General features: G+C 44.6%; 1 protein-coding gene across 2 annotated transcripts; it reads left to right on the top strand.

The window, feature by feature from the left end:
- Nucleotides 1-1,810: 1,810 nt before the first annotated feature.
- Nucleotides 1,811-10,029, top strand: LOC100554183 (zinc finger protein 271). 2 transcript variants are annotated; one of them, XM_062969478.1, is made up of 6 exons: nt 1,811-1,895; nt 3,163-3,672; nt 4,689-4,785; nt 5,231-5,310; nt 5,502-5,622; nt 7,425-10,029. In XM_062969478.1, exons 2-6 carry the CDS (start codon nt 3,265-3,267, stop codon nt 9,485-9,487), a joined length of 2,769 nt encoding a protein of 922 aa, XP_062825548.1. In that variant the 5' UTR covers nt 1,811-1,895; nt 3,163-3,264; the 3' UTR covers nt 9,488-10,029. The 2 variants fall into 2 exon arrangements, with proteins under 2 accessions (XP_062825548.1, XP_062825549.1); XM_062969479.1 differs by lacking the exon at nt 7,425-10,029 and having other exon boundaries at nt 5,502-7,295.
- The last annotated feature ends 3,132 nt before the right edge of the window (nt 10,030-13,161 follow it).

The following is a 13,161-nucleotide window of genomic DNA, read 5'->3' as shown; positions in this document are numbered from 1 at the left end:
ATGTAGCAAATAAATAAATAAATAAATATGCCAGGCATGGGCAAATTTGGGGCCCTCCAGGTGTTTTGGACGTCAACTCCCACCATTCCTAACAGCCTCAGACCCCTTCCCTTTTTCCCCTCAGCTGCTTAAGGAAACAAGAAGTCCAAAACACCTGGAGGGCCCAAGTTTGCCCATGCCTGATCTAGACAGTCTTCCACGGCAGCCCTAAGGAGAGGGCATGATGTTAATGACATTAATGGCGCTAGAAATAATATCATATGAAAGCTGACTGGCACATCCTGGGGATCACAACCAGACACAGTGAAGGCATCTGCCCTTGCGCTTTGTTACTCTGTTGTTAAATAGGCTTGCCCAGCATGGAATGCATGTTGCCATGTTAAAACAGTGGAAGTGGCTCTTAATGAGACATGCCACATAATCACTGGAGAAAATATACTGTTTAGCCGGCATTGCACCACTTGACATCCGCTGGGAAATAGCAGCCAACAATGAAAGGACCAAGGCAGTGACATCTCCTGCCCATCCCCTGTTCAGATATCAGCCAGCACGCCAACGCCTTAAATCAAGAAATAGCTTTCCAAGATCTACAGCAGTGGTTCTCAACCTTTGGGCCTCCAGGTGTTTTGGACTTCAGCTCCCACAATTCCTAACAGCTGGTAAACTGGCTGGGATTTCTGGGAGTTGAAGTCCAAAACACCTGGGGGCCCAAAGGTTGGAAACCACTGATCTACAGAGATACTCACAGGAACACCTCAGCAAGGGAGAGTCCAAAAGTGGCAGGCTAAAATCCGGAACCTTAATCAATGCCGGATGAGGGACTCCCTCCTGGAAGGTGCTGACAGACTGCGCTCTGACACCACGAGATGCAAAGCCAACCTTAAGAAATGGGGCCACAAAGCGGAGTCCACGACATGCGAGTGTGGAGAAGAGCCTATTACAATGCAGTCTGCGCCCTGCCACATGCACTGTAGAGGGCCTTGTGTTGTCAAAGGCTTTCATGGGTTCACAAGGTTGTTGTATGTTTTCCGGGCTGTACGGCCATGTTCTAGAGATATTCTCTCCTGGCGTTTCACCCACATCTATGGCAGGCATCCTCTGTACCTCACAACCCCTGAGAATGCTTGCCATAGATGTGGGTGAAATGTCAGGAGAGAATACTTCTGGAACATGGCCATACAACCCAGAAAGCATACAATGGAGGGCCTTCTTATAGCAACACCTGAGGCACTCCAAGTGGCCAGCCACCGGTCAAAGGACATTTAGTCTAATACCAAGTTTTAAACTTTGTTTTTTCAGATATATGACAACTACACCCTCGGTTCGCTTCTGACATGATGAATAAATGAGGTTAATTCGAACAGAACGTGACTAAAGTATGTACGTGGGCAGATGCAGCGCCTCAAGCAATGGGTGGAAGCGGGCCAAGGCCCTCCAGCCCATTCCAGACCCTTGGATTCAAGGCCGACTCCGGGATCCCCCCAAACGGGAGGCAGGCAGGCAGGCCCGTGCCTTCTGACCCCGACCAGGCCTCGCCTGGGTTCAGCCCCAGCCCGTGTTTCCCCCTCCAGCCCCCGACCGAGGAGCCACTCACTCTGGGCCAGGACCGAGAGGGCGCCCGTGGCTGCGCCTGGAAGAAAGGAGCGGAGCTGAGGGCCCCTCCCGGCCTCCGTAGGCCTCTCCCTGCGGATGGAGGAAGAAAGGCAGGCAGGAAGGAAGGGCTTCCCACAGGCATCCCTTCCTAGAGCGGCGCCCCTTCCGGCCAGAGGTGAGCGCGTGCCTTCCTAGAGCGGCATCGGAAGCGGCCTTCTTCGGCTGCAGGGGGTCCTCCGAGGAAGGGGAGGAGGAGTTCCGCTTCCGGAAGGGAGTTATTCCTCTGAGGGAAGGAGCTGCAGGTAGGCCGCGTCCGTCTTCTGTCCCGGAGAGAGAGGCGGGGAGGGGGGGCTTCAGTCTGCAGGTCCCTCTGTCTCTCTCGCGGGGAAGAAGCTCCCTCTTGGCCTCGGCCTCAGGCAGCGAAGTCTCTTGGGCGACACACACAGAGAGAGGAGTGAGGCCTGAAGGGACGGGGCCTGGAGGGGGGCCATGGGAGAGACGCCTCGGCTTCCCCGCCTCCTCCTCCGCCTTCAGGGGAGGGCGCTGCCTTCCCAGCCTCAGCTCAATTCCCCGGTCCCTCTCATGAGGAAAAAGCTAGGCCTCAGGCAGCAGAATCTCTTGGGCGAGAGAGGGGGGGGGGGGGGAGAGCAGTGGGGCCTCCTGAAGGCAGGAGGGGGAGGGGACGCCATGAGAGAGACTTTTCTTCTGGGTGGATCTTTGTCTTGACTCTCATGGTTTGTTTTTGGCCTCACATCTCTTCTGATGTCCATGGTGGAGTATCCATTGGACTGTAGAGCCCAGTTTAGGTGGTTTAGTTCACCTCGGAGGAGGTGAAGTTCGCAGATTCTTTGTGCACAACTCCCTGAAAACAGAGGAGTTCCAGACATGAATCAACCAGGGGCAGTGAACGACTCTGAACAAAGGATGCCCCCAGGCAGGAAGAAGTCAGGAGATGATGCTGTTCAATGCTAATTTAAGTGATTAATTACAACATTCACACTGACCTCCTACTGACAAGAGTTCTTCTCTCACCCTGGACTTTCCACTGATATATATAAACCTTCTTTGATTAGTTTCTCCATACCTCACACCCTCTGAGGATGTCTGTCATATATATGGGCGAAACGTCAGGAGAGAATACTTCTGGAACATGGCCATACAGCCCGGAAAACATACAACAACCCTCTCCTTCCTCCCTCCCTGCCTCCTCCTCCTCCTCAGCCTCCACTGCGGGGGTCAGGAAGAGCAACCCCTCGGCCTCAGGCAGCGGAAGGCCTTCCGTGGGAGCTGTGGGGCCAGAAGTGGGTGGGAGAGGCAGCAGAGGCCCCACTGCCCACCCCCAGGGGACCTGCCTGGGAAAGGATGGGGAGGGATTCACCAAGGAGGAGGCAGAAGGAGCCAAGGAAGGACCAAGCCATGGAGTGACGGTTTTAGTCTTTGAGAAGGAGAGGATCCCCTTCCTCAAATCCTTTCTCTCCAGATCCTGCCAGCAATTCAACATTTATGGTAAAAAAATTACCCTTCCTTAGCACTAATCCCATGAGCTCATTCATCTTGTTTTGTTTGCAGGCCCCACCAGTTCTCCCATTCTTCTTGCTATGAATATCATTTGAAAGAAGAGGTGGGCACATCTTCATCCAGTTTGAGGCAGCCTAGAAGAGCAGAGCAAAGATGGAAGGGCAAGAACCAGCTGCTGCCCAGTTAGAAGTATTTTCTGTTGCTATTGAGGCAGAGAACAACAGAGCATTCTGGGAGGACCCTTGGGGGAAAGACCAGGAGAGGAGTGTCCTCCACTCAGATCTTCAGCGCTTCCGGCATTTCCGCTATGAGGAGGCCTTGGGACCCCGGAAGGTTTGCAGCCGCCTCCACTCTCTCTGCCGCCTGTGGCTGAAGCCAGAGCGACACTCCAAGGCGGAGATGCTGGACCTGGTGCTCCTGGATCAGTTCCTGGCCGTCCTTCCTGCGGAGATGGAGCGCTGGGTGAGGGAATGTGGGGCAGAGACCAGTTCCCAGGCTGTGGCTTTGGCTGAAGGATTCCTCCTGAGTCAGGAAGAGGAGAGGAAGCAGGAGAAGCCCCAGGTGAGATAGAAAGAGAGAGAGAGGAAAATTCATATTGTAATTTCAAGGAAACAAGAATAATTGTTTTGAAAGATAATGTAAAACTCTTCTGAACTCTTCAGGCCAGGATCATCACATCCGGTTTCGGGTAGCTAACTTCAAAAATAATTCAAACAAATTTGAAGGAGTTCAGAGAAGCATTCGGAAAGGGACCCAGGTGTGTTCACCCTGGAAAAGAGATGTGGAGTGCCATGACTGCCCCCTGTGCATCCCCCAAAGGCTCCCACGGAGAGGAGGGGGCAGTCATTTCCATTCCCTTGGGTGTTATAACCAGGGGTAATGATCTAAAGTTATAGGATGGTAAACTTTGCAGATTAAAAGGAACGTACTGAGAATTCCAGTGGTGTGTATATCAGAGGAAACTATTGACTGAACCACTTCTAAATATTCTTTCCCTAAGAAACTGTATGTTATTAATAATAATAATTAATAATAATAATAATAATAAAACTTTATTTATACCCCACCACCATCTCCCCAGCGGGGACTATTCACAGATAGAGATAACTCAACAGGCACTGAAAGCACAGATCCACAGACTTAGCTTACTTAGTCCATGAGCCCCTAAGGGCAGCCCCAAATTACAACCCCAGGATTACGTAAAATACTTCTTTCATCTCAGCAGTAGCCCTTTCCCTTCAGATCGAGTCCTGAAGCAGAATGCAATGCCCAAACGAAGGCAGAATTCCCGCATCAAAATCACGGAAAGATGGATTCTTTTGTTTTTAAATTGCTTGTTTTTGTAAGCCACTCTGAGCCCTGGGGAGTGTTTTTAAGATGTTTTTTTAAAAGATATTTTAAAGATGTTTTTAAATTGTTAGATTTTAGCCCTAGGGGGTGGCGGCATATAAGTTTAATAAATAAATAGATAAATAGTCTTGGGTCCCAACCATAATCCAAGCGGTCTGGAACAGAAAGATAGCCCTCCCTCCTTTTTTAATCTTTCTTTTTCTTTGTGTTTTGTGCTGCTTGTTCAGGTGCAGGACTCATTTGCAAACGAGACCAATCAGGTGGAGGAGTCCCTTTCACACATTTGGCTCGTCCATATTGGAGAAGGAGAATATATCATAGCTGGTAAGGGATGGCGGTGGTTCTTCTTGCTTTCTCAGCTCATCTTGTAGACCTGAAATGTCTGAGTTGTGTGAATTGGGAACAAGGGGGAGCCTGGGAGCTTAAGAATGCTGCTGACAGGAGACATTTCCCTACAATACTTATTTGTGCCACTTTCAAAGTTACTCCATTCCTTTGCTTCTCTCTGAATTTTTATGGTGGTGAATGTGCTCTTGGCTACATTGGCACAAATACGGAAACTAATACAGTCAACCCTCTACATTTCCTTGGATTATGTCATAATACCCCCGTTAAACAAAATAGTCCACATTAAATACCTAATTCTAAGGAGGGAGTTCCAAAGAGGGTCATGGGGCAAGGGGAGAATGGCAGGCTTCCGAGGGAAGAAACTGTGGGGCAGCCTGGAAAAGGGACCAGTCTCACCCTCCCGGATGTCTTTCTTTTACAGGCAATGAAACATGGGGAATTGATAATAGCACAACTTTCCATGATTCTTTTCTAAGAAGCGATTCTGCGGGACCAGATCAGGTAGGCAGCAGGATCCCTGGAGAAGGCGAGTCTCCTTGTCCCTTGACTATTGTCCTGCTTCTAAATGAACTTCTTTCTTCTACATTCCTTTAATACAAGGTGTTTTCTATGAATGACTGATTCAAAGACGTAAATCATTTTCTGACGTAGTTGGCATTTTCTCCTTGCAGATAACTTTTTTTTGTCTTCAGGTGATATTTGAAGATGTGTCTGTGGATTTCTCAGAGGAGGAGTGGGCCCTCTTGGATCCAAGCCAAAAAGCCTTGCACCAGCAAATCATGGAAGAGAATTTAGGGATTGTGACATCTCTGGGTAAAGCTCCATTATGCTTGTAGTTAACCAAATCAGTTTACAAGTTCTCAGAATCATTTAGCGTTTCAGATCTCTTCCTCTGAAGCCATAGAAAACAAGCTCATTCTATACCCATATAGGGGACAGCCCAAGAAAACTATTGGCACTTGGGTGGAGTTGCCACATTAGATGAATTAGATGAATTCTAGACCCCCCCAAACTGTGGAACAGGCTGAACCTCTATTCGCTTAATCTGCCTTCTGACTGACCTGTAGCACCTTTGTCTGTTCTGGATTAAGTTTCAATTTGCCCCCTCCAGCCCATTACTGCTGAGAGACATTGGTTTAGTTGAAAAGGAGGAGTAGAGCTTGGTGTCATCTGCAGATAGAGGCACCACACTCCAATTCTCTGGATGAGCTCTCCCGTATCTGTTAATTACAGAGGGGACAAAACAGGTGCCCGGGGGATCCTACAAGCAGATCGAACAGGCAAACCCATCAGCACTTTCTGGGTTTGCCTCTCCCAGAAGGAACAGAACCGCTGTAAAATGTCTCCAATTCCCATCTACAAAGGAAGGATACCATCGTTGACGGTATTAAGACCTGCTGAAATGTTCATTGGAGTCAATAGGGACACATTCTCCACACCTGTCTGTGTCCCTCTGTACGCCGTCAGCCAAGGTTGCCAAAGCAGGCTGTTGCATAAACAGGTTTCCTTGAGTGGCTCAAACCACTGTAATTCAGCCTTTCTCTTTTCCTCCTTCTTTCCACTTTGCAGAACATTATTATCTTTCCCAGCGAGGTGCAATATCCCATGCTTATGTCCAAACTAGGATGTCCTTTGTTTGGCCCCTTCGACTCTCTAGTGAGAATTCAGTTAGTCAGGTTCATTCCTGCTCATGTTGTGTGCAGCCTCCAGGAGAGAGCGAGGTTGAACATGCCAAGCCTTGAAGAGAAGTGAATCTACATACATGCGCCCTCTTTCTCCCTCTATATATACACCTATTTTAGTCTTTGGGGCTAAAGCTCCAAGAGGAGTGACCTTTTTTAAATAACATGTGGACAGTATTTTAAGTTGGTCCATGAAGGGCTTATGTACCAAGTTTTATCCAGTTCTATCAAGCCATTTAGGAGCCTTTGCAATCCATAAACACACACTTTGATTTATGTATATAATCATTTTTTCATACACAATAAAATACAATAAATACCAGTGCACGCTTGTGAAGCTAACGATATAAAAATAGGTTTTACCTCATGCCTCTACTCATTCTGAAGTTAAGCAAATCAACAATAGGTTGGTGCTTTTTAGAAAAAGACTCATGGGTTCAAATGGGAGAAATAACATTTAATCAATAATATAAGGAATGACAAAACAGACAGAATGTCAAACTCCAGTTCTGTGTGTCTTCAGTCAGTCCTTTTAAAAATGGCAACTTTATTCTGGCTTCTAATTTGAATGTTGCTGTTTGTTCTGCTGCCTGATACCATGAGGTTAAGTTCACCTACCTTTGCGGCATCAGGCAGATCGAGGGTTTTTACCTTTCTTGCCAGAAGTACAGGGGACGCCAGAGAAGCCAGGGCTAAAGAAAAGAGCTCTATTTTCCACCTCCCTGGTTGCATTATAATTTACTTTGAGACTTACATCCTGGTGTAATATTTAGAGCAAAAATAAAACAGATATTTTTCTTTTAACATCTAGTGTTGGATAGGGCTGTGGTAAAGGGCTGTTGCGACTAAATGCACTTTTGTTATTGGTATCCATTTTAACTTTAATATAACCTTTTCTTTTCAACACATGGTCACTTTTCCCTTGTTCTCAAGCCATGCCAATAGAGGAGACACCGTTTAAATATTTGGAAGATGGAATGGATTTCAATAGTAAGGAAACGCTCACCTTTTCTCAAGAAACTCACACAAGGGATAAACCATTTAAATGCTTGGAATGTGGAAAAAGTTTCTCTCAGAAGATAAGCTTTGTTCATCACAGGGCAATTCACAAAGGAGAGAAGTTATTTAAATGCTCACACTGTGGAAAGAGGTTTAATCAAAAAAGAAACCTTATTAGTCATCAGGCAACACACACAGGGGGAAAGCCATTTAAGTGCTTGCAGTGTGAAAAGAGCTTCAGTCACAAGCAAGGCCTTCTTCGTCATCAGGCAACTCACACAGGAGAAAGGCCATTTCAATGCTTGCAATGTGGAAAGAGCTTCAGCCAAAAGGGAGGCCTTATTTGTCATCAGGCAACTCACACAGGAGTAAAGCCATTTCAATGTTTGCAATGTGAAAAGAGCTTTAGCCAAAAGGGAAGCCTTATTGCTCATCAGGCAACTCACACAGGAGTAAAGCCATTTAAATGCTTGCAGTGTGAAAAGAGCTTCAGTCTAAAGGGAGGCCTTATTCGTCATCATTTAACTCACACAGGAGAAAAGCCATTTAAATGCTTGCAGTGTGAAAAGAGCTTCGGTGTAAAGGGAGGCCTTATAAGTCATCAGGCAACTCACACAGGAGAGAAGCCATTTAAATGCTTGCAGTGTGAAACGAGTTTCAGTCTAAAGAGAAGCCTTATTCGTCATCAGGCAACTCACACAGGAGAGAAGCCATTTAAATGTTTGCAGTGTGAAAAGAGCTTCAGTCAAAAGGGAAACCTTCTTAGTCATCAGGCAACTCACACAGGAATAAAGCCATTTAAATGCTTGCAGTGTGAAAAGAGCTTTAGCCAAAAGGAAAGACTTATTAGTCATCTAGCAACTCACACAGGAGTAAAGCCATTTAAATGCTTGCAATGTGAAAAGAGCTTCAGTCTAAGGGGAAGCCTTATTAGTCATCAGTTAACTCACACAGGAATAAATCCATTTAAATGCTTGCAGTGTGAAAAGAGCTTCAGTCTAAAGGGAAGCCTTATTAGTCATCAGGCAACTCACACAGGAGATAAGCCATTTAAATGTGTGCAGTGTGAAAAGAGCTTTTGTCAAAAGGGAAATCTTATTGCTCATCAGGCAACTCACACAGGAGTAAAGCCATTTAAATGCTTACATTGTGAAAAGAGCTTCAGTCACAAGCACATCCTGATTCGTCATCAGGCAATTCACACAGGAGAGAAGCCATTTAAATGCTCAGTGTGTGAAAAGAGCTTCAGTCGCAACCACCTCCTTATTAGTCATCAGGTAACTCACACAGGAGAGAAGCCATTTAAATGCTTGCAGTGTGAAAAGAGCTTTAGCCAAAAGGGAAGCCTTATTAGTCATCAGGCAACTCACACAGGAGTGAAGCCATTTCAATGCTTGCAGTGTGAAAAGCTCTTCAGCCGAAAGGGAAACCTTATTAGTCATCAGGCAACTCATACAGGAGAGAAGCCATTTAAATGCTTGCAGTGTGAAAAGTGCTTCAGGCACAAGCAAGACCTTATCCATCATCAGGCAACTCACACAGGAGAGAAGCCATTTAAATGCTTGCATTGTGAAAAGAGCTTCAGTCACAAGCAAGTCCTTATTCGTCATCAGACAATTCACACAGGAGAGAAGCCATTTGAATGTCTGCAGTGTGAAAAGAGCTTCAGGCACAAGAGAAACCTTATTAGTCATCAGGCAACTCACACAGGAGAGAAGCCATTTAAATGCTTGCAGTGCGAAAAGGTCTTCAGTCGAAAGGGGAAACTTCTTAATCATCAGGCAACTCACACAGGAGAGAAGCCATTTAAATGCTTGCAGTGTGAAAAGAGCTTCAGTGAAAAGAGGAGCCTTATTCGTCATCAGGCAACTCACACAGGAGAGAAGCCATTTAAATGCTCAGAGTGTGGAAAGAGCTTCAGTCGGAAATCATACCTTGTTTGTCATCAAGCAACTCACGGTGGAGAAAAAGTGGAGTGTGGAAATAACTGCAGTTGAAAGACAAGCCTTGTTTTTAATTGTCAACCCATACGAAAGAAATGGGGTAAAGGGAAGTTTCTTTGTTTTAAATCAGAGGGGGCTTAGATCTTTGTTATGATAACACTGAGTTTAAAAGCTGTGGCTTTTGGGGGAAGTAATAATCTGACCAATTTTCTTTGATGAAATATCTCATTAAGCATAACTGACAATATTTTGAGAGCTAAACGAAAGATATTTCAAGGTGTTTTACCCATTCATGAACATTGGTTACTGCAAATATTTCCTGTCATGTATATTCAGGGTTAAAATACATTTAATTGAGAAGTTTGATTTGAAGTGTGAGAATGACTTTAATTAATGACTAACAGCCCTGTGTTTCATGTAGTTATATGTATGTGGGACTGAATTTTCTTGTAAGAAATAACTAAGAAAAAAATCACTGATAAATTGTTTTATATCTATTCATGCATACTGGTTACTGCGAATATTTCTTGTCTTATCTATAACATATAAATAATAATCTATTAAAGATGTGTGTGTGTATTAAATGTCCAAAAACATATGGTGTTTCTTAAAATATGTAGGTGAAAAAAAGAAAAGACTTGTTCAGAATTCTCAATCTCTTCTGTATGTTATGATATTAACGGAATTATTTTGCACTTAGTCTATTTACAAAGGTCTAAAGGAAAGAATCTGGTTGGTTGTGAGCTTGGAATATTGTGGCTGAAAAATTAATTAGGCAATTAGGCTCTTCCCTCAACTTTGATCTTTTCTCCAGACTGACTAGAAAACAATCTATTAAGATTTTGCAAGGACATTGGTAATGTAACATATCTGCAGTCATATTGGAAAAGACTGTCCCAAAATATAGGATCAGTTCAACCAAGCTTTTGTGAATTATTTGTAATTCTGTTTACTTTTTATCATTCTCGGCATGACTCAATTTACTTGCTCTTCAAACAACCTGATGTTTTAATGGTGGTCAATATTAATTTGAAAGGCTATTGAGGAAGGATGAGGTGCTTTCAGGTGGAATATTCACAGATCCTGTCTTAGGATGTACTGTGTTCCCTCGCTACTTTGCGGTTTGCTTTTTGCAAAGGAGAAGGCGAAGGGAGAGAAAAAGAGGCTGAAGCAGCTTCGTGAGATTGTAAACAACACAGTCGGACAGCATCAGTGAGATTGAAAACAACACAAATATCGTGTCCCTACTTCGCAGATTTTTACTTTTCACAGGTGGTCCTGGAACGTAACCCCCGTGATAAGTGAGGGAACACTGTATACTGTTTTTGTTAGAATAAGGTGCGTGTGGTCTCTAAAGACAGATAGAAAGAAAGAGAATGGAGTTAGCATACCATTCAATACAAACAAATATACAAATATCAAAACAGAATTAAATATAAACAGCATGAAAAGATTCACACTTAAAACTATTCAAACATATTTGATGCATATTCAAAGCTAAATTCTGAATGCTTAGCAGTAGATAAGTAACAATAACTTCAATTAGGTATTCAAAATGGGTTCAGGAGATTTCTTTCTATGTAGAATGAAGCCAGTGTTGTGCGGTGGATTTGAGCGCATAACTATGACTCTGCAGACCAAGGTTCTGGCTGGCCATCAAAACCCACTGGTTGACCATAGATGAGCCGCACACTCTCAGCCTCGGACGACAGCCATGGCAAACCCCTCTGAACAAATATTGCCATAAAAATCCTGTGATGGGGTTGGCATGATACGGAAATGATTTGAAATTATTCAACCCAGAGCAGGGCCTTAGATTGGCATAGATTTATCTCAGTGAGTCATTTGGCTCTAAACCTACCACTCCACCCCAACATCTGTGGCCTGTTGAAAAAAGAAGCGGGTGGAAAGCAGAATGCAGAGGAGACGATATGGGGCGGACAAGGCAAAAGGGGACATGCAACCCAAAATATGTAAGGAAGTAGTTTATCTAGCTACTCTAGACAAATTCAAGTCTCCAGGGGCAGATGAACTACAACCCAGAGTATTGAAGGAACTAGCAGAAGTTGTTTCAGAACCACTAGCAAGAAATCTTGAGAATTCTTGGAGAACAGGAGAAGGTCCAGCAGACTGGAGGAGGGAAATTTTTTTTCCTATCTTCAAGAAGGGAAAAAGGGGTTCAGAACAATTACACTACGTTCAGCCTGATATCAATACCATGAAAGATGCGGGAACAGATTGTTAAGAAGGCAGTCTGTGATCACTTAGAAAAGAATGGCATGATCACTAAAGGTCAACAATGATTTTTCCAAAAGAAGTCATGGTAGACTGATCTTACTTCATTTTGTTAAGAAAGTTATAAACTTTGTAGATGCAAGGAAGGCTGTGGGCGTAGTATATCTTGATTTCGGTCAGGCCTTTGACAAGGTCCCCCCGATCTCCTTTCAAATATACTAGTAGAATTCGGACTAGACAATATTACTGTTGGGTGGATTTGTTACTGGTTAAGCGAACAAACCGAAAGGGTGTTCACCAATTGTTCTTCTTAATCCTGGAAATAAGTGTCTAGTGGAGTGCCATAAGCAGGGATCGCTCCTGGGCCCAGTTCTGTTCAACGTCTTTATTCATGTCTTGGATGAAGGTTTAGAGGGCATGACTTTCAAGTTTGCAGATGACACCAAATTAGGAGGGAAAGCTAATTACTACAGAAGACAGAATCAGAATTGAAAACAACCTTAGCAGATTAGAGTTGGGCCTAAACCAACAAAATGAATTTCAGCAAAGAGAAATGTAAGACACTATACTTAGGCAGAAAAAATAGAATGGAAAGATACAGGATGGGTGACCATTGGCTCAACAACAATGCATGTGAGAGATCTTAGTGGACAACATGACCCAACAATGGGATGCAGAAGCTAAAAAACCCAACGGTGCTTTGGGCTTTATCAAACCGAGTATAGTGTAGATCTAGAGAAAAAATGACGCCTATGATGAGACCGAAACCCTCAGTTAAACTGCTGAGCTGCTGAACTTGCTGACCAAAAGGTCAGCAGTTCATATCCGGGGAGCGGAGTGAGCTCCCGATGTTAGCCCCAGCTTCTCCCAAGCTAGCAGCTCATAAACATGCAAATATCAATAGATGAATACATACCACTTCAGCGGGAAGGTTACGACAATTTATTTATTTATTTGCAGTATTTATATTCCGCCCTTCTCATCCCGAAGGGGACTCAGGCCGGTTACAATGAACACATATATGGCAAACATTCAGTGCCAACAGACAAACAACATACAGTATAGACAGACACAGAGGCATTTAACATTTTTCCAGCTTCACTGTCCACTAGTGGCTGTACTTTCTCATTCATTTCCTTTTGTTTTGCTGGCAGTTTTATGGTGTTGTAAATTAGTTAAATTAGCCTCCTGCATAAAGCGTACCTACATTTCCCTACTTGACAGATGCAACTGTCTTTCGGGGCTACATAGGTCAACAGCAAGCCGGGCTATTTAATGGTCGGGGGCTTAACCCGCACCGGGCTTCGAACTCATGACCTCTCGGTCAGTAGTGATTTATTCCAGCTGGTTGCTAGCCAGCTCCGCCACAGCCCGGCCCATGCAGTCATGCCAGTGGCCACTTGACCTTGGAGGCGTCTACAGACAACGCCAGCTCTTTGGCTTAGAAATGGAGATGAGCACAAAACCCCAGAGTCGGACATGACTAGACTTAA

The sequence above is a fragment of the Anolis carolinensis genome, chromosome 2 (assembly GCF_035594765.1).
Source record: "Anolis carolinensis isolate JA03-04 chromosome 2, rAnoCar3.1.pri, whole genome shotgun sequence".
NCBI classification, from domain to species: domain Eukaryota; kingdom Metazoa; phylum Chordata; class Lepidosauria; order Squamata; family Dactyloidae; genus Anolis; species Anolis carolinensis.
The sequence above is the reverse complement of the archived record's forward strand: the minus strand, read 5'-3'. Positions and strand labels throughout refer to the sequence as shown.